The sequence below is a fragment of the Peromyscus leucopus genome, chromosome 3 (assembly GCF_004664715.2).
Source record: "Peromyscus leucopus breed LL Stock chromosome 3, UCI_PerLeu_2.1, whole genome shotgun sequence".
NCBI classification, from domain to species: Eukaryota; Metazoa; Chordata; class Mammalia; order Rodentia; family Cricetidae; genus Peromyscus; species Peromyscus leucopus.
The window spans coordinates 23,385,831-23,405,473 of NC_051065.1; the positions used below are offsets into that span (position 1 = coordinate 23,385,831).

General features: G+C 45.6%; 1 protein-coding gene across 1 annotated transcript in view; it reads left to right on the top strand.

Moving 5' to 3' along the window:
• The first annotated feature begins 1,781 nt into the window (after positions 1 to 1,781).
• Fam133b (family with sequence similarity 133 member B) overlaps positions 1,782 to 19,643 on the top strand; it is a 32,327-nt gene continuing 14,465 nt past the window's right edge. Inside the window, exons 1-5 of the mRNA XM_028861989.2 lie at positions 1,782 to 1,900; positions 9,154 to 9,237; positions 9,329 to 9,428; positions 11,328 to 11,657; positions 18,982 to 19,079. Coding sequence (XP_028717822.1) covers positions 1,782 to 1,900; positions 9,154 to 9,237; positions 9,329 to 9,428; positions 11,328 to 11,657; positions 18,982 to 19,079 — 731 coding nt within the window. The remainder of the gene's footprint in view (positions 1,901 to 9,153; positions 9,238 to 9,328; positions 9,429 to 11,327; positions 11,658 to 18,981; positions 19,080 to 19,643) is intronic.

A 19,643-nucleotide genomic window follows, 5' to 3' on the forward strand; every position in this document is an offset into this window, starting at 1 on the left:
TTTTGGGCATCAAGTATGTGATGAGAAATACTTTTCGGCACCAAGTATGCTTGCCTAGGCCTGGCCACCACCCCCACTTTGCCTTTGGCTGGCCATAGTCATCAAGAGATAATACCTGATGCCAGGCCCAGAACGTACTCATGCTGTCAGCCATAAATGCCCCCCGGCATGTTTGTGCGTCCTGATCTTTAAACCCAGTCATCATTCAGTGTTCAGTGTTGGCTGTGCTCCCAGGGAAAAACATTCCAGGCTGCTGCTGTATGCTGTCCATCTGCAGGCTCTGCTTTTCCTGTGTTTCTTCATACTTGAAACTCATTCTGCTGTTTTGATTTCACGGTGCAGACATCAGGGTGCACATTCCCTCAAGGTGCATAATTGTTCTTGTTCCGTTTGCTCACATCGCTACAGAACACTCTGTTTTGGTGCTCTGGGTTCAACAGGTCAAAGAATCGGTGTGGGAGCTCACGGCCTAGAACACAGTCTTAGAAGCACAGGGCAGGAGTCCTGGAGATGGCGTTGCTTCGGCTCTTCTCTGTGCCCGCTAGGTGGGGTTACCAGGCCGGCCTGCCAGGTTCACCCAGGGACCTTTCTTTGAAGGGTCTGTGAACCAACCGTGTGCTGTATACTCAAGGGTGGGTGTGGCTCATCCTTTGTGGCAGCCCTACCTATCCAGGTAACCAGCCCTCAGAAAAAGGACCCTGGGGAACACATAGCAAAGGAATGGATGGGCCAGTAGACCTGTGTCACTCTAGTGACACCCCACTCCACACAGGAAGCCTCCTGAGGAAAAGCATAAAAGGATATCTCCAAGGCTGCCCTTCACAGCCTGAGCTGAAGGCTGTTGCTCCCTTCTTTGAAGCAGATGGAAATACTGGTCAGTTTACCCGAGCCCTTTCCACTGAGAAGAATGGGGAAGCAGAGGTGTGTGGTGTGTCTCTGTCATCCAAAGACCACAGCTTCTACCAAATCTCCCGTCACTAGAAGTCCATTTTAAAAGCAGTTTGGGGAAGGGGTGACTCCAGGCTTCCTGAGGGCATCTTAACCCGGGACTTCCCTGGAGAGGGGGGCTACAGTATTCATTCTGTGTCTGTGTTGGTAGGGAAGGAAACGGGCAGGAAATGAGGAGGGTTACAGATCAATACTCCTTTGGAAACTGGATTTCTACTGGGTGCTAGACTGCAAATTTAGGTATTTATTGTCAGGTAATTGAATTCGTTGCTTTTCAAAACCATTGTTCAAAGGTCACTGTCCATTGGATTCACTTGTGTGCCAGCTGAATTGGTTGAAGCAAAACCAGAAAATGGTTTCTACGTTTGTCATACCTTTTGTATTTCTTACAATAAAAATATTGGTAGCAATTAAAAACAGCCGTTTCAGACTCCTTCTTGAGAGATGTATTACCCTCCCACCTGATTGCCTTTTTACTGAAATGAATTTATTTTCAGTGATATTATTACGTCATAGACATGTTAGCACAATGTTTTAAAGAGATTCCTTATCAATAATGTGTTTTAAATAGGAGCAGCTCACCGCGCTTACAATTCATTCAACAAATACCGAGTAGGCGACTACTTTAAGTGCTTTTTACATAGAAAGAAAGAAATAAAATGGCAGCAGTACTTAAGAACTTGCAATTGGGAGAAGGGACTGTGAGAAAAGGTTTGTGCCACCAAACTGATCCTGTAGAGATGTGCAAGGGCTTCATAGAAATAAGGCTTGATACGCTGAGGATGACTTGGGATGGGAGCGCTTGCTGGGCAGACAGGAGGCACCAGATTCAAATGCCCAGCCCCCACGTAGAGAAGCTGAGTGTGGCTGCTTGTGCCTGTGACCCCAGCGCTGGACGGCAGAGACAGACGGAGCCTGAGAATTCCGTGGGACCCCTGCCTGAATTTAACAGGTGAGCTCGGGTTAGCAAGAGAGCTGCCTTACAAGAACAGGCAGAGAGGAGGAAGCCCACTGCCCTCCTCTGGCTTACACATACGCACATGGATACACACCTGCACACCCATGAGCATGAACCACACACACACACACACACACACAAATTAAGAAGTAAAGTTCACTGAGGGATGGGGTGCAGTCAGTAAAGTGCCTGAAATGGAAGTATGAGGACTGAGTTTGGATCTCCAGCACCCATATAAAATCCAGGTGATGTCACCCAGTCCTGTGATTGTACTGCGGAGAGGACAAAGACAGCCACTGACCTAGAATTCAAAGACTTAGCCCATCTGGTCGGTCGCTGAGCCAGGTGCGGTGAGAGACACTGCCTGGAGGAGATACAGTGGAGGACGTGGATGCTGACTTCCGCTCCCATACGCACATACGCTCAAGCAAAGAATTCTTGCAGAAATAGGCTGGTGAACGCTCAAAGAGCTATAGTTGCCAGTCACAGGGGAGGCGTACTCTGAATGTTTACAGGCCCCCAATGAAGGGGAAGGCGGAAGATGGCGGGAAGACCTGTGGCACAGCCTGGGGTTAGCATTACTATAGAAAAGCACAACCTGGTACGTGCATGCCACACATGTAGCTATTCTGGATCCTTTCCTCCCAAGCTGTGCCCAAACATACGCTTCCATTATGTCTACCACACTCAAATTCCATCAAGATCCTTATAACTTGTCACCGATTTTTACCCTTTGGAGTTCAGCCCAATTCCTGCTTACTTGTTTTCCAAGGGAAAACCAACAGATGAGAAGGTCCCAGGAGGTCGCATTTATTATTTTCAGTTCTCAGCTTCGATTTACCCATCATGAATATTGCAGAGTTTTAAAGTTAAATGCAACGTACAGCCTAGACAAAGGCAAATCCTAATGGGAGCTTACAGGGAATTCTTCAGGTCTGCTAACTCAGAATTCATAAAATATTGCTATGTATTTCATACACGTTCTCTTTTCTCTGTTTTGGTCTTTAAAATTATGTGTGGCTAGAGTTGATTGCACAACCCCATAGTAGAACATGAATTGGTCTGGAATGTGAGTATGTAAAACCGAGTCAGGAGGTAAAGTCATAGTCAATACAAAGGAATTTGCTCAGTTTTGATTTACTGTATACTTATTAGAAGCAAATTAATAGACATAGCTGAGCTATTACATAATAAGGCAAAAGTGGACTGGAGCTGCTTATGCATAGTCCCTTCATTGTGGGTAATCGTGGATATGTTTAAATTAGACCTCAAGCATCACCTGGAAGCTCCCACATGACTTGCCTTTAATATTTTTAGACCATAAATTGCACTTGAATTTTAAATTTATAAGGGAAATATTCCTGATGGATACTATAAAGCTGAGACTTAATCTTCATTAACATATTGAAATTTTGTGACTTATTAAGAAGTTAGGCCGGGCGGTGGTGGCACACGCCTTTAATCCCAGCACTTGGGAGGCAGAGCCAGGCGGATCTCTGTGAGTTCGAGGCCAGCCTGGTCTACCAAGTGAGTCCCAGAAAAGGCGCAAAGCTACACAGAGAAACCCTGTCTCAGAAAACCAAAAAAAAAAAAAAAGAAGTTAGTCATAGTACATGCTCGGCATTTACAATGAGGTCTGATGAAACAACCATTTTCTTCAAAGCTGTGTACAAATAGATCATTTCACTGTTACTGCTATATGCTCTTAAGACTGAATGCCATTAAGAAGTTGCTCCTGCCAGGCATGGTGGTGGACATCTTAAATTCCAGCTCTGTGGAGGCAGAGGCAAGCAGATGTCTGTGAGTTCAAGGCCAGCATGGTCTACATAGTTCAAAGCCAGTCATGGTTATACAATGAGACCCTGTCTCAAAAAATAAGAAGTTCCTTGGTGCTGGAGAGATAACTCAACAATCAAGAGTACTTACTGCTCTTCCAGAGGACCCAAGTTCAGATCTCAGCACCCATGTCAGGCAGCTCCTACTGGCCTGTGATTCCAGGTCCAGTAGATCAGCCCCCTGTGCAGGCACCGAGATGTACATGACATACAGACACAAAAAATATTTCTTAAAAATTAAAAGGGGAGTCCTGGAGAGGTAGCCAGCAATTAAGGACACTTGCTGCACTTGCCAAGTACCACAGTTTGGTTCCTAGCACCCATATGACCGCTCATAACCATTCCAGGGGATCCATTGTCCTCTTGTGGCCCCAGCAGGAGTTTCACACGTGGTGCACTTACATTCAGCCAAAACACCCATACACATGAAATAGAAATAAATCTTAAGAAGTTCATTACAAGCTGGGTGGCGGTGGCGCATACCTCTAATCCCAGCACTCGGGAGGCAGAGGATGGCAGATCTCTGTGAGTCTGAAACCAGCCTGGTCTACATTGTTCCAGAACATCCAGGGCTACACAGAGAAACTCTACCTCAGTCTTGGAAAAACAAAGGGGGAGGGGGAGGGGGGGAGGCGGCGGCAGTGCATTACACTGACTTCACAAGTCAGGCTAAGCACCACCATCCCATTCTCTGGAGAAGAACGAATGGGTCCCTGGAGGCCGGTTTGCTCCGTCAAAGCCGTTCTGGACACACCGTTGACGCAAACCATCTCATTGGGTGGGGACCAAGGCCATCTGTGGTGATAGTCTCCAACACCCTACCTGTAAATTCCGGCTGCAGCTGGCCTATTTCTTCTCCTGTACAGAACACGGCAAATCTGTCTATAGACAGAAAAGGAAAGATAAAAATATCCTGATTCCTTCTAAGAGTTGCTTGGACTCCAAAACTACCTATATTGCTATGGTGAACTCTGCCTTTAGCTCTTGAATTGGCACCCAATGCGTACATGCTGAGTGAATATTATTGAAGGGATCAATGAGTATTCCCACCAAAATCCCTCTTTTAACTTTTCGATACTCATAGTTCCACAAGCTTAAACACAAGAGCTAAAGGGGGAAAAAAAACCCAATTTCTCAAGCAACAAAGAGATTCTGGAAGCTTGACGACTAGCACCTAAGCATCTGCAGAATTCTTTTTATGTGAAAGGACAACTGAGACTCAGAGTTACATGATTTGGGTTTTGGCAAAGATTTGCTACGTAGAACAGAAATTATTAGTGAAGGACTCACCACAGGAGACTGACGGCCTAAGCCCACTCCCCAGAGAGCTCATGCCTGCGCCTACACTATATGCCTATAGTACAGATAGTTTCTGTCTGCATAACCCAGTCAGGGGCCGGGGACATGGCTCATTTGATAAAGTGCCTGCTCAGCAAGTGTGACGACTTGATGCCTACCCCCAACACCAAGTTAGAAGTCAGGCATGTTTGTGTATAACTCCAGGGCTGGAGGTGCGAGGCAGCGACAAGAGGACCCCAGTCAGCTCACTGGCCAGCCAGTCTAGCTGAATCTGTGAGTTCCAGGTTTAATGATAAGTCCTGTCTCAAAAATAATAACAGAGTCGGGCGGTGGTGGCGCTGGCCTTTAATCCCAGCATATGGGAGGCAGAGCCAGGCAGATCTCTGTGAGTTCAAGGCCAGCCTGGTCTACAGAACAAGAGCCAGGACAGGCCCCAAAACTACACAGAGAAACTCTGTCTCAAAACAACAACAACAAAATAATAATGATAATAACAACAATAATATGGTGGACAGTAATAGAGAAAACATCCAGTGTCAACTTCTGGCTTCTGCACATGCACACATACATACACACACAATGCACACAACACACAGACCCATGTATATGAAATTCTAGTAAAAGCAGAACTAAATCAACAGAAAACAGATGAGAGGTTTGTGCAGACTAGGAGACTGGAAGGAAGCTACTATAAAGGCACGGGGGGAGCATTTAGGGAGCTGGAAATTTATCGTTGCTTGGTTGTGGCCATGCTGACATGCATATGTAGTTGTCAAAATCCAAACTACAACAAGCTTGAAAATGTTCTTATCTGTAAATCACAGCAATAACACTGACTCTTAATAGATTTAATGACGTCATGTTCAGTGCTAACAAAAGCCAACTTGGAATGTTTGACCAGTGACTTTCCGAGCTCATGAGTCACTTCGACAAGGATGGATCCGGAGGAAGATTACAGCAGAGCCCCGACCCATTGATGCAGCTGAAGCTCTCATGGGCATGGGGAATTTTCCTGTCTGACTCACTTTCTGAAAGCTTTCTCTGCCTTTACCCACTAAAAGAACTCAACCTGGGCTTATGAAAAACAAACTGAAGTGAATGAGTACTTGGTTTTCGGTGGCACACTTCTTTAAACATGTATCTTTTATAGATTTTGTACAGTAAGAAATAGGACTGCCGAAAGCACTTAGATGATCGTGTTGACAGGTTACTGGTCGAACCCTGCATGGGTAAAATTGCATCTGGAAGTTACAAGTGCGGGTCTCCACAGAGAGTGGTCCAGAATAGAATCCATGAGAGATAAAAATTTCTCTGTCTACCTTCTTGACTCACTAATACTATTATGAAGTACTCACCAGTAAGGGTTTGTGGAGAGTTTTCAGAAAACTTCTAGAACATATTCAAACACACACACACACACACACACACGCGCGCGCGCGCGCGCGCGCGCGCGAGGACTGGGGAGATGGACTCAGCTGGTAAAGTATTTGCAACTCAAGAATGAGGACTAGAGTTCAATCCACAGAGCCCCCTTGGAAAAGCTGGGGTGCTGTGAGTGTTTGCAGGCCAGTGCGAGGAAGGGGGGGACAGCAGATCTCTGGGGACAGCAGGCCACTCAACCCCACCTCACGGTTGAGCTCCAGGCCAATGAGATATACTGTCTCAAAAAGCAAGGTGCATGGCTCCTGAGGCTGAACATGAGGTTGACCTCTGCCCTACACATTCGCAACCCACACATGTATGTGTGTGCATACATGTACACACACACACACACACACACACACACACACACACACACACACACTGAACAATATGAATTGTCACCCTTACAGGTCAGCAATTGCTGGATATTTCATAACGCTGAACTGTCTGAGTTAGGGTTTCTATTGCCATGATAAAACACCATTACCAAGAGTAAGTTGGGGAGGAAAGGGTTTATATGGCTTACACGTCCACATCACTATTCGTCAACAAAAGAAGTCAGGACAGGAACTCAAACATGCAGGAACCTGGAGGCAGGAGCTGATGCAGAGGCCATGGAGGGGTGCTGCTTACTGACTTGTTCCCCATGGCTTGCTCAGCCTGCTTTGTTCTAGAACCCAGGGCCACCAGACCAGGGATGGCACCCCCCACAAGGAACTGGGCCATTCCCCATTGATCACTGCTTCAGAAAATGCCCTGCAGCCTTACCTAGGAGGAGGCGTTTTCTCAGTAGAGGCGCCCTCCTCTCTGATGCCTTGTGTCAAGTTGACATAAAACTAGAGAGCACAGCTCACCTCATCTTCACACAGACACGTCACTGTTAGGCCGCCACCTTCCTTTTGTTCGTCCCCAAGAGCACACATTAGTGTGAACATTGCAATATAAAATACTCCAAGTCTAAAAATTCCCACAGTCTTTACAAATTTAAACACTTTAAATTCAGTCTATTTAAAATTCAAATTCTCTTTTAAAGAGACCTTAAAAACCTAACATCTTTTTTGGTTTTTCAAGTCAGGGTTTCTCTGTGTAGCTCTGTCTGTCCTGGAACTTGCTCAGTAGACCAGGCTGACCTCGAACTCACAGAGATCCGCCTGCCTCTGCATCCTGAGTGCTGGGATTAAAGGGGTTAGCCACCACACCTGGCTTCTAAAATCTTTTTTAAAGTCTAGTCTCTCAACTGTGGGCTCCTATAAAATCAAAAAATAAGTGAAATACTTTCTTACTTCAAAAGGGAAGAACCAGAACACAGTCACAATCAAATCAAAACCAAACTCCAGCTCTAAGTAACTTGGCATCCAGTGTCTGGGATGCACTCACCAGCTTCTGGACTTTTCCAAAGGGCTTGTGTCACTTCCCTGGCTCTGCCCTCTGCAGTACACACAACTTGTCTTCTAGGCTCCAGCTGGCTCCAACTCACCCCTGCTGCTGTTCTTGGTGGTTATCCCATGGTACAGGCATCTCCAAACTGCTGGGGTCTTCTGCTGCAACTGGGCTGGACTTTCTCCAAAAGCCTCTCCAGGACTCTGAGCGGGGCTCCAACCTTGCCATGCAGTGCCAAAACTCAGCTGCTCTCTGTGATCCCTTCACATTCAAAACTAGCACCATTTGGGTGCCTCATAGACGACCAAGTCCAATGACCAGCACAAGGTACAACCTTGGGTAGCTGCCCACAATGGGCTGGGCCCTCCCTCATCTGTCATTAGTTAAGAAAGTGTCCTACAGGCTTTCCTACAGCCCAGTCTTAAGGAGGCATTTTCTCAATTGAGGCTTCCTCCTCTCTGATGACTAAACCTTGTGTCAAGTTGACATAAATCTAGACAGCACATGAACCAATATATTTTCTTTTTAGTGTGTGTGTGTGTGTGATGTGCATGTTCGTATGTATGCGGGAGCACATTTATGGGTAGGTACATGTGAGACAGAGTCCCTCACTGGAACATACACCTCACCAATTCAGCTAGTTTAGCTAGCCATCCTGCTTTGGAGAACTTATATCCACCTCCAGAGCTTAGGGTTTACTGGTGGACCACTTCTACCCACCCAACCCCCAGGTGTGTGCTGTGGATCTGAACTCCAGTCCTGATACTTGCACAACAAGCTCTTTACCCACTGAGCCACCTTCTGATACATCCTTTTATTCACTGCATGCTGCCATGGTCTATACTGTCTTAGAGTTCATTGTTCTCCAATAATATATAATGGCCATTTCCCCAGATCAACACATACAGCTCTCCTTCGCTTTTAAAATTCCTACGTGGTTTGTCACAGCATGGGAGTGCCATACCTTAGTCATTTCCTTTGTCACAAATATCAAACTTGATCTCTCCCAACAAAAGAGCTGCCTAGGTTAATACCCTTGCAGTGGCTGTTATCAAAAACAAATGTCACTCTTACGACTCCAGTCTAAGGATGTGTACACCCAAACAACAGACATTTGAGGTTTTAGATTGCCTACATCTCTTTCCATTTAAAATCTCAAGCACCCATACAAAAATAATTCACCGTGTAGGAAAGTCAACTAGTATATTATTACATTTAGAAGACAACCCAGGTTATAATCAGTGAATGCTAGTCACTTGGGAAATCTCTACCTAAGACGGTTGTTAATATAATTATTACTGTTATTTACAGCTTTGACCTTTTGAAGCTGCTCATCTACTCCCATTCAAGACTCTACCTGTACAATAAAAATACGACTTTCCCTTCGCAGTCAAGGTGCTTTGCCTCCAGCCCCATGTGGCCTTCCTGCCTTGCATTACAAGTACCTCACTGTCACACTTGGCTGTGTCTGCTTCCTTTAACCCAGGACGTTCTCTCTCCCTTCTCAGCTCTTGTGTGGGAAGTCTGCCCAGGCTCACAGCCTACCTGAGAATTTTCCATCCTTCCTTGCCCCCGCCGATGACAGTGTAAGGCTGTAAGGGAAGCTTCATTTTCATCTTTGACACACTTGGGCCCAAATGCTGAGCAGCTCTGCTTTGTCACTGTGAGACACGGAATAAATGACTTGCCTTCCCCCTACCCTCCATTTTTCCCAACTGAAAAATGAAATGCAATCTCTTGGCTATGCCTTAAGTATTTGGGACAGCATGTAATTCACTGCTAGAAGGAAAGTGTGTTTCTTAGCAGATCACATGTGTGGGCGATGTATAAGGCATCACTTTGGTCTTCCCACAGAGCTGCTGGGAGTTTTGTTCTGAAAAGACTTGGAATGATCTAGATTTTATGAAGTCCTTTCTCACCAGACTCCAAAAGCTTTTTTATTATTCCCACTGGGTCCTGGATAGTTTTCCTGTTTATCTGTCCACTTCTGAGATACCTGCTCTAGGTCTGGGTCATTTGTCAGCTAAAAAGAGCTAAGGGAAACACAAATATTCCTGCTGAATTATATAACATTATATATATATATATATGTGTATATGTATGTATGTATGTGTCATTGTAGAATATTATTTTAAGGTGTGTTACTTTTGTTTCACTCTGTGAAGCTGTGTTTCTGTGCCCATGTAAAACACCTGAGGGTCTAATAAAGAACTGAACGGCCCATAGCAAGGCAGGGGAGAGAGATAGGTGGGGCTGGCAGGCAGAGAGAATGTGTAGAAGGAGAAATCTGGAATGAAGAGAAGAAAAGAGATGGAGGGGTGAAAAAAGGAAGCTGCCAGAGAAGGAGGAGGACCCAGGGGCCAGCCACTCAGCTCCACAGCGAGCCATGGAGTAAGAGTAAGGTTTACAGAAGACAACAGGAAAAGCCCACAGGCAAAGGTAGACAAGATAGGTTAAAGAAAGCTGGCAAGAAACAATCCAAGCTAAGGCCCGGCGTTCATAATTAAGAATAAGCCTCTGGGGTGATTTATTTGGGAGCTGAGTGGTGCCCCCCCCCAAAAAAAAGAGCAAAAGAAATAACACCAGACTTGCATTTACTTTGTTGCTCAAGATAGCCTTGAACTTATGATTTCTACCAACCCAACCCCTAGCCTCCCAAATGCTAGGATTATATACATGAGCCCCACCCCTCCCGGGTGGGGGGCAGAGCTAAAAGATTTTCTTCAGTGTAATGAAAACCCTATAATGATATTTCCCAAAAGTCCAGAAAGGATTCTGATCGATTTTAAATTCCTTCCTAATGCTCTCGTGTCGGCATGAACCTATGAGCACTATGTCCAAGCCTGTGATAATCAATGTGCACAGTGTATTCTTTTCTGGAGTCCAGGTCACTTCTTCTGAAGTTTTGGGACAGTCCAGATAATGCCATAGCAGCCAAGCAGTAAGATCTAACCTGTGTGTGTTTATCTCACCCTAGAAACTTACAGACTCCTTAATGGTAGGGATTGTGTTTTAACTATCTTAGTCGTGACCCAGCCTCACTATTTGAAGTTTTATGGCTTTTTTGTTGTTGTTGTTGTTGTTGTTGTTATATTTATTTTATGTGTATGAGTAGTTTGGCTGCCTGCATGTATGTGTGTGCACCGTATGTGCCTGATGCCCAAGGAGGTCAGAAGGGGGCACCAGAAACCCAGGAATTGGAGTTACAGATAGTTGAGAACCACCTTGTGGATACTTGACTTTCTCTGCAAGAGCAGCAAGTGTTCTTAATGAAAATTATGCAAGGTAGATGATTAAAAAAAATAATAAATGAATGCGTGTGATGAACGAATGAACTTTTGCAGTACAAGTAACCTAAGTCTCTAACAGCACTTTCTCCCCCACCAGGTGAACGACTCTGTAGGACCAGTTTGTGCTGGTCCTCACTTTATTTCCAACAGGCCCAGTAAGAGTTTCCCCTAGAATGAGTATTTCGGCGCATAAAGAACGGAAGAAAGCCAAGGCCCAATGGAGTGAGCTTGGCGAGACGGGGTACAGAGCGTGCCCTCCTGCCCCGGAGTGGGTGGTCACAGGAACCCTGCAGCCGCAGCTCCTGGGAACGGCCGGCGGGCGCTGGCGCCGGCCTGTCCTCCGCAGCGCCAGGGGGCGCTGTGCCGTACGCGGGCTCGGGATTGGCGGGGCGCCGCTCTCTGGGCGGGGCGCAGAGGCGGTGGGAGGACTTGCGGCGGGCCGCTTCGGCTTCTTCTCCGGCCTGCTCCGTCCGCGGCTTCCCGCGCGTCCCGCCGGCCACCATGGGGAAGCGAGACAATCGCGTGGTGAGTACTCGGTGGGGAACACCGGCGGGACGGCGCGGGGACCGGAGGCCGGCGAGCCAGCGGAAGCCGTCGCCCGTCGCGGCGGGGCCGGCGGCCGCGGCGCACCTGCGGGCCCAGGGACCCCGCGCCTTGCGGTGCGCGTGCGCGCTGCTCGCCCTCGGCGCCGCGGTCGGTCGGCGGGCTCTGCTGCGGGGCCCCGGGGGGCCGCGAGCGCGGGGCCGGCCGGCCGGCGTCGGCGCCGCCTGTGCGAAGAGGCCGAGGCCCAGGCGCCCGCAGCCCGACCGCGGGGGCAGGGGTGCTCCAGACGGCTGCGCCCACGGAAGTTAGTGACTCCCGAGCCCAAGTTTCTACCCGTGCGACCGGGGCCCGCGTTTTCCCAGCCTGACCACAAAGGCAGCTGCCCGAGCGGCCGCGCCTGGGTACCTGCCGAGCTGCCTGTGCGGTGCTAGCGAGTGCTCCCCGGCTTCGAAGCGTCCGTTTGCTTCCGCGGTGGAGCCCCTTCAGTCAGGAGCATTGCTTACCCGGTTCAGAAAGGTTCCTACCTCCCTCCGGGCCTCAAGACGAGGCCACGCGTCGTCTGGACCATAGACTGGAGTTGAAATGGCCGGGTGCGTGGGGCATCCTGAGTTCGACGTCCTGAAGTGCTTGGGCACTTTTAATGTCCTCTCACGCTTGGAAATGACCCCGTTTTCTGGAGATTTTTCAGTTTAGTTTTGCTCTCACTGATGATGCTCTCGTGGATTTAAAGATTATAGGATTGCTTACAAACATGCGTTTTCTTACAGAAATCCAAAATGTTCCATTTTACTGGAAACTTTCCATTTATACGTCCCTAAGGCATTTGTGAAACATGAGACTAGCTTCGTTTACTGGGGCGTTTTGACAACTCCGAACTGTTTTGTTGTCCTAGCACAGAATGTTCTGGTAGCCTTTTGTTTGCACTTCAAAGATTATAAGACTGAGAACATTAATTCAAGAGACAGGAGATGTAGGAGATCCGATGAAATCTCTAATTTGTAGGGGACGGGTTGAGGCTGCTTAAACTACGACCAGAACTTGGCTCATTTGACACTTGGTTCAGTACTTAATAACTGGATTTTTTTTCCTTTTGTAAAGGCCCACTTTCTTTCTTTTTTTTTTTTTTTGGTTTTTCGAGACAGGGTTTCTCTGTGTAGCTTTGCGCCTTTCCTGGAGCTCACTTGGTAGCCCAGGCTGGCCTCGAACTCACAGAGATTCGCCTGCCTCTGCCTCCCGAGTGCTGGGATTAAAGGCGTGCGCCACCACCGCCCGGCAGGCCCACTTTTTAACAGCACTTTTAAACCACAGATATCCTATCCATTTCCGACACATGCACATCTTCTCCATTATCAGCATCCCCCACCGAGAAGGTACATTCGTTCCGGTGAACTTGTGGTTTATATTTCAGGAATCACACCATGCTGTGTATTTTGTGCCTTTGGACAAATTAGTAATAAGCATCCACCATTATGATGCATTATCACTGAAAGTCTCCGCTTCAGTCACTCCAGTCGCTTCAATTCCTGCAGTCACCGCTTTCTTTACTGGCTCCGTAGTTTTGCCAGGACTTGATTTTGAATGTCTGTCTCTGAAAATACTAGCTGTTCTGTTATTCTTGTTCAGAGATGGTCTCAAAGGCAGTCCAGTTCTTTTTCTTACACTGATGATATTGTGATGGTGTTGAAGATTATAGGATTTTAGAATTTAAAAAAAAAAAAAAAAAAAGAACCTTTAGGGGACTGGAGAGAAGCCTCAAGGGTAAGAGCACGTGTTGCTGCTCTTTTTTCCTCTCTCTTTCATAATTATGTTTGTTTGTTGTGACACGGGATCTCCCTGTGTGTCCCTGACTGACCAGGTTGGCCTGTACCCACCTCTGCCTCTGGAGTATTAGGATTAAAAGCACGAGCCACCAGGCCTGGCACATGCTGCTCTTGCAGAGGACTGAAGTTCCATTCCCAGCACCCACATCAGGCCATCCATAGCCCTCTGTAACCCCGGCTCCAGAGGATCCAGTGCCGCCTTCTGACATCTGTGAGAACATGTACACACCCACACAGGCACAGGCACATACACACACACACACACAGGCACACATACACAAACACAGATTTAAAAACATTAGATCTTGTTGAACAGTTGTTTTGTTGTTTATCCAGATCTATTTATTTTGTGTGTATGCGTGCACACCTGCCACAGTAAGCATGTGAAAGGCCAGAAAACAACTAGCCAGGATTTCTCTTCCTCTGTTGTGTAGATTCCTGGCATCAAACTCAGGTCATCAGGCTTAGGTATAAAATATCTCCTCCTAAACGATGGGTTTTATTTATTTATTTGTGTGTGTGTGGTGTGTGTTTGTTTGTTTGTTTGTTTTGGAAGCTGTAGTTAACAACCTTTGAGGCTACTTTGAAGTACTCACCTTGACTGAGTCATGTCTTCAGCCATTCTTGGAGAAGCTTTGGGTTCACAGAAGAGTTGACTAGAATTGAGAGAGATCCTGTGTGTGTGTGTGTGTGTGTGTGTGTGTGTGTGTGTGTGTGTGTGTGTGTACACTCCTACTCATGGATAGCCTGAACGTTTTAGTTCTTGGCATCTGTAAAGGACTATTGCATTCACAGTGCTTTTATGCCTGTTTTCTGGAAGCCTGCTTCATATTCTTTTTGGTAATCTGTGTCCTCTAAAGTGAGTAGATGAATCCTCTAGGTAAAGACGGTCAAAGCAACAAATCAGATTCTGCTCGTGCCTCTCACAGTTGTCCTACGTTGCTCTTCTGGTTCCTTCACACGTGTGCATCCCCTTGAGCCTAGCTTGCTCTTCTGAGTCACAATAACAAATCATTGTCCTTTCCTTGAACGCTTGTAGCCACAGACAGTTAGAGTCATGTATAATATGAATGTGTGACTTACAAAGTCAAGATACTTACTTTTGTAATTTTGATTACATTTTAATTTTTCACATGTCTATATGTGTGGGTGCCAGGAGACATCTTTCCAGAGTCAGTAGTAAGTCCCAGGGATCGAACTTGTGCCCTCAGGCTTGGAGGCACATGTCTTACTCACTGAGCCATCTCCCCAGCCAGTGGCACAGTCTTTAAAATGATCAAGCTGGGTGACAGGGATGGCTCACTGGTTAAGAGCACTGGCTGTTACTCCAGAAGATCCAGGATTGCTCTCCAGTCCAGGACATTTTAAGCCCTTTTCTGACCTCCATGGGAACCAGGCACCAGAGGCCAAAAAAGGGTGTAGGATTCCCTGGAATGGGCATTGCAGACAATTGAGAGCTGCCATAAGGTTTTGGGAACTGATCCCAGGTCCTCTGCAAGAGCAGCGGATGCTCTTACCTGCTAAGTATCTTTCCCACCCTTAGTATTTCTTTTATTTTATGTGCATTGGTGTTTTTTGCCTGCCTGTGTGTCTGTATGATGATGTTAAATCTTGGAGTTACAGGCAGTGGTTAGCTGCCATGTGGGTTGTGGGAATTGAACCTGGGTCATCTGGAAGAACAGTCAGTGCTCTTAACCACTGAGCCATTAAGCATATAAAATGGTGAAGGGGGTGAGCTGGAGAGATAGCTCAGCAGATAAAAGCACATACTACTCTTGAAGAGGACCAGAATTTGGTTCCCAGGACCCACATTAGGTGGTTCACAACCATCTCGATAACTTACAGCTCCAAGATGTCCATTACCCTTTTCTGACCTCTACAGTCACACAGACACATACACACAATCAAAAAATAAGAATAATTTACAAAAATAAAATAGTTGAGGGGAATGTCTTCTCATCTTGGTGCACATGCATTCATTTTTTAGTTTTTGGTATTGATTAAAATGCTTTTTTTTTTTCAACTGCTTTTGCTTTTCACTTTAGAACCTTGGACATCTTTCCAAATCACAAACTATAGATCTACTTCGTTTTTTTAGTAACTACATGATATTTCATTTAGGGGGCATACTTGCAGTATATTTTATGAATCCTGATTTGATAATGGCCTAGGTGTTTTCAGTTTTTACTGTTGTAATTTAGTTGGGATGGTCCTTTTATGTAGTGGCATTCTTTAGAAATAATTTTTACAATTTTTTTTTTTTTTTTTTGGTTTTTCTAGACAGGGTTTCTCTGTGTTGCTTTGCACCTTTCCTGGAACTTGCTTTGGAGACCAGGCTGGCCTCGAACTCCCAGAGATCCGCCTGTCTCTGCCTCCCAAGTGCTGGGATTAAAGGCGTGCGCCACCACCGCCCAGCTAATTTTTACAATTATAAACTTAAAATGTTTTACCATTAGGGACTACTAAAAAGCCAGCAGTTAAAAGTATTTAGTGCTCTTGTGGAGAACCTGGGTTTGGTCCCCAGCACCCAGAATCTCTGGGGCTTGCTAGTCAGCCAGTGTAAGTTTGTGAGTTCCAGCTTCAGTGAGAGACCCAGTCTCAAAAAATAAGGTGGAGAGCTGTTGAGGGAGACACCCTATGTCAGTCTCTGGTTACGCACACACGCACAGAGTATGCCTCTGTATTTTGCACTTGATACCCATACCTTGCCTTGATCCTCTAAATATCACTAACATTGGGAACTTCTAACATTCCTTCCTGCTCGTAAGAAACCTATGTCAGATTTGTGGCTCATTCCAAGTAATTAGGCAGTGTTGTATTAGTGGAGGTGATTTTCAGTATGTGCTGTTTATTGGTGGTTTTGTATTGTTTACTCTGCCAGAGAAATCTGGAAGTCTGTCTGTCACATCTGTTAGAAAGGTAGAAATGGTCATTTTTTTACAGGTTTTGATAAAGTGCAGCAAATACAGTGCTTTCTTTGTTTCTTTCAAGTATTAAGAAGAGGAGGGCCTTAAAATCAACTGAGAGTAATTTTCTTTAACCTAAGTTCCTATCGTTTATAGAGTAAACATTTACCAACTTGAATTAAACTTGGGAAAACTGAATATGAGGAGCAGGAGGTTGAGACTGGGCCAGGCGTGGTGGTGCATGGTTCTCATCACAAGCTGAGGCAAGGGGGTTGAGAGTTCAGGACAGACTACAGCTACTTCAGGAGATCCTGTCTGAAAACAAAACAGATTTTAATCTAGAGCAGATTTTAGCAAATCACCATCTCTACCAGAAACCATCACTAAACAAAGGAACGTTTGCTTTATTTTGTCTCAGTGTTTTTGAGCTGAAGTGTATGTTTATCTTACTATAGTAACTGTAAGATACATTTATATATATTTATATGCATACGGTATGTAGGCTGTAGCTCAGTTGATGGTGAGTTGATGACGCTTGTTTGCCTAGTGTGCACAAAGCCTTGAGTGTGATCCCCAGCACATGTAAAATCAGAAAGTGGAGACAGGAGGATCAGATCTGAAGTCATCTCCCTGTCCTTCCTCAGAGTACGTTTTATTTTTGTATAAACATATACTCTCACATATTTCCTTCAGCTGCTTCTGTTGAGCATTTCAGTTGGTGGGAAAGCAGAACAGTGGAGAGGTTGTTTCATGTACAATAAAACTTAACACCTTTTTTTTTCCCCTTTTGAGACAAGGTCTCATTGTGTTGCCCTGGCTGGCCTGGAATTTACTATTGTAGACCAGACTGGCCTTGAACTCACAGAGATCCTCCTGCCTCTTCTTCCTGAGTGCGTGGATGAAAGGGGTGCCCCACCATGCCCAGCAACCTTGGCCGTTTTAAAGTGTGGTTCGGTGTCATTGGCTGCATTCACGGTGCTCTGCAACTGTGTCTACTTGCAGAACTTTCAGAATCCCAAGTGAGCTGTGCACAACGAAATGGTAACTCCCAAGCTTCTCTCCCCTGATGAGCCCACTTCTGTCTTCTGTCTCTGTGGATTTGCTTCTTACAGATATCTCCTGGAAGTGGAACTACGACACTGTCCAGTTGTGTTTCTCTTACCTCACTTAGCATAGCTGTTTTCAAGACCCATCCAGATACAGTATTAGAATTCAGCTTTTGAAAATTGAGTGGGGCGTGTGTTGTGTTTAATCTAGTCGTCCATGGGTGGACATTTGTTTTGTTCTGCCCATTGACTGTCATGATTACTGACTGCTACTGTGAACACTGGTGTCCTCTAGAGTCTGTGTTGCGTTTGTTTGGGTGTCTGTAGTCCCTAGATGTGGAATTGGAGGTTCATGTGGTGATCCTATGTGGAACTTCTTGAGGAGCACTTATTGTCTGCAACAGCTATTCCATTTTATACTCCCACCAACAGTGCACGAAGGGTCCCACTTTCTTCCATTTGTAACAATCCTTGTGATTTTCTGGTTCTTTGCTAATAGCCTTCCTAGTAATATTGAGATTCTTCCTTGTGTTTATTGGCCATTGACGGTGTCTTTGGAGACATATCTATTTTAAGTCCTTTGCTCAGTTTTAAATTAGATGATCAGGTGTTTTGTTGTCTTTTTATACCCTGGGCATTACTCTCTTATTCAGGATGTGGTTTGCCGATGGTTTCTCATTCTGCAAATTGTCGTTTCATTATTTGCAGCACATTTATTTCTTCCACATTTTAAATTCTTTTGGGAGAGTGGAGAAATGGCTGAGTGGTTAAGAGCACTGGCTGCTCCTCTGGAGGGCCTGGGTTTGAGTCCAACACCCACATGGTAGCTCACAGCCATCTGTAACTCCATTCCCAGACACTCCAATGCACTTTCTGACCTCCACAGGTACTGTGTGTACACAGTGCACAGATAGACATGCAGGCAAAATCCCATGCACATAAGATACATTTTTAAGGTTATTTTGGGCTTTGTTTTTGTTTTGAGATAAAGCATCATGTAGCTACTCCTGACCTTCCTGCCTCTAGCTCCTAAGTGCTAGAATTGTAGGTGTGTGCCCCTGTGACTGGCCACCATTTTATGAAGTCCTCGTTTTTTGTTTCGGATTGTAACTTAATTTTTGATATTAATTTGAGAATTAAATTACCATCAGTATGGACTAGGAGATTTAGCACTAAGGCAGAGTTAGATCATTTTTGTTTCTTTGGAAGTGGGTTTTTTAATTTGCTAGTAGCATAGTGTGATCACCTTCACTGGGCTACTGGGTTTTAGGAAAAGTTACCCTAAAGGTGAGAGGCATCATTATTTTTCAAATCTCTGCTAAAGCAACAGCAGCATGTGTTATATGGAGTAACTACTTATCTCACAAGCATTCAAGGCTGTGTAGAAGAATAAACTGATTTTTGTAATAAGAGGTTGATTAGTCAGCTTGTTCATGCCTAGTTGGATATAGTATTCATTTGTACTAATAAAACTAGATAGAAGTGACTTCCTTACTGGTTATTTTAATAAATTAATCTGTGTTCTTTCCTCAAGGCCTACATGAATCCAATAGCGATGGCTCGATCAAGGGGTCCAGTCCAGTCTTCAGGGCCAACAATCCAGGATTACCTGAATCGACCAAGGCCTACCTGGTATTTCTGTTTACCTGTTCATAAAGTTTATTCTTCCTGCCTTTAGTGATTGTTGAGCAGTTGCCAGACAACAGGTGATTTTTAGTTATTTTTGAGAACTTCATACAGGAGTATTGTATTTATATCATTTCCACTCCCTCTTCTCCCTCCTACTCTTCCTGTTTTCCGTTCCTGCTCCCCTCAGATTCATGACTTCTTTAATATTGTTGCACATGCATGCACCCTATTGAATTGAATTCATCTTGTGTCTAAGGCTGACCAGTTGGGTTTGGAGGGCCTGTCAGGGAATTCATCCCTGAAGAAAACTGATTCATACTCATGCTCTCTCTCTCTCCGCCCCTACCCATCCACCTACCCCCAGCATCCCTGTAACATCTTCAAGTTGGCTTGTCATCTGGTGGTGTCATTATGCAGAGCTTATTTAGGTAGCCATATTGTTGTAATTTCATGGGTGCATTTCCCCTGCCATGGTCTAAAAGACACTATCTCTCAGTGGGCATCTTGGTCCTAGGCTCTTAAAATCTTTCTGCCACCTATTCTATAATTTTCCCTGAGCCTTACATG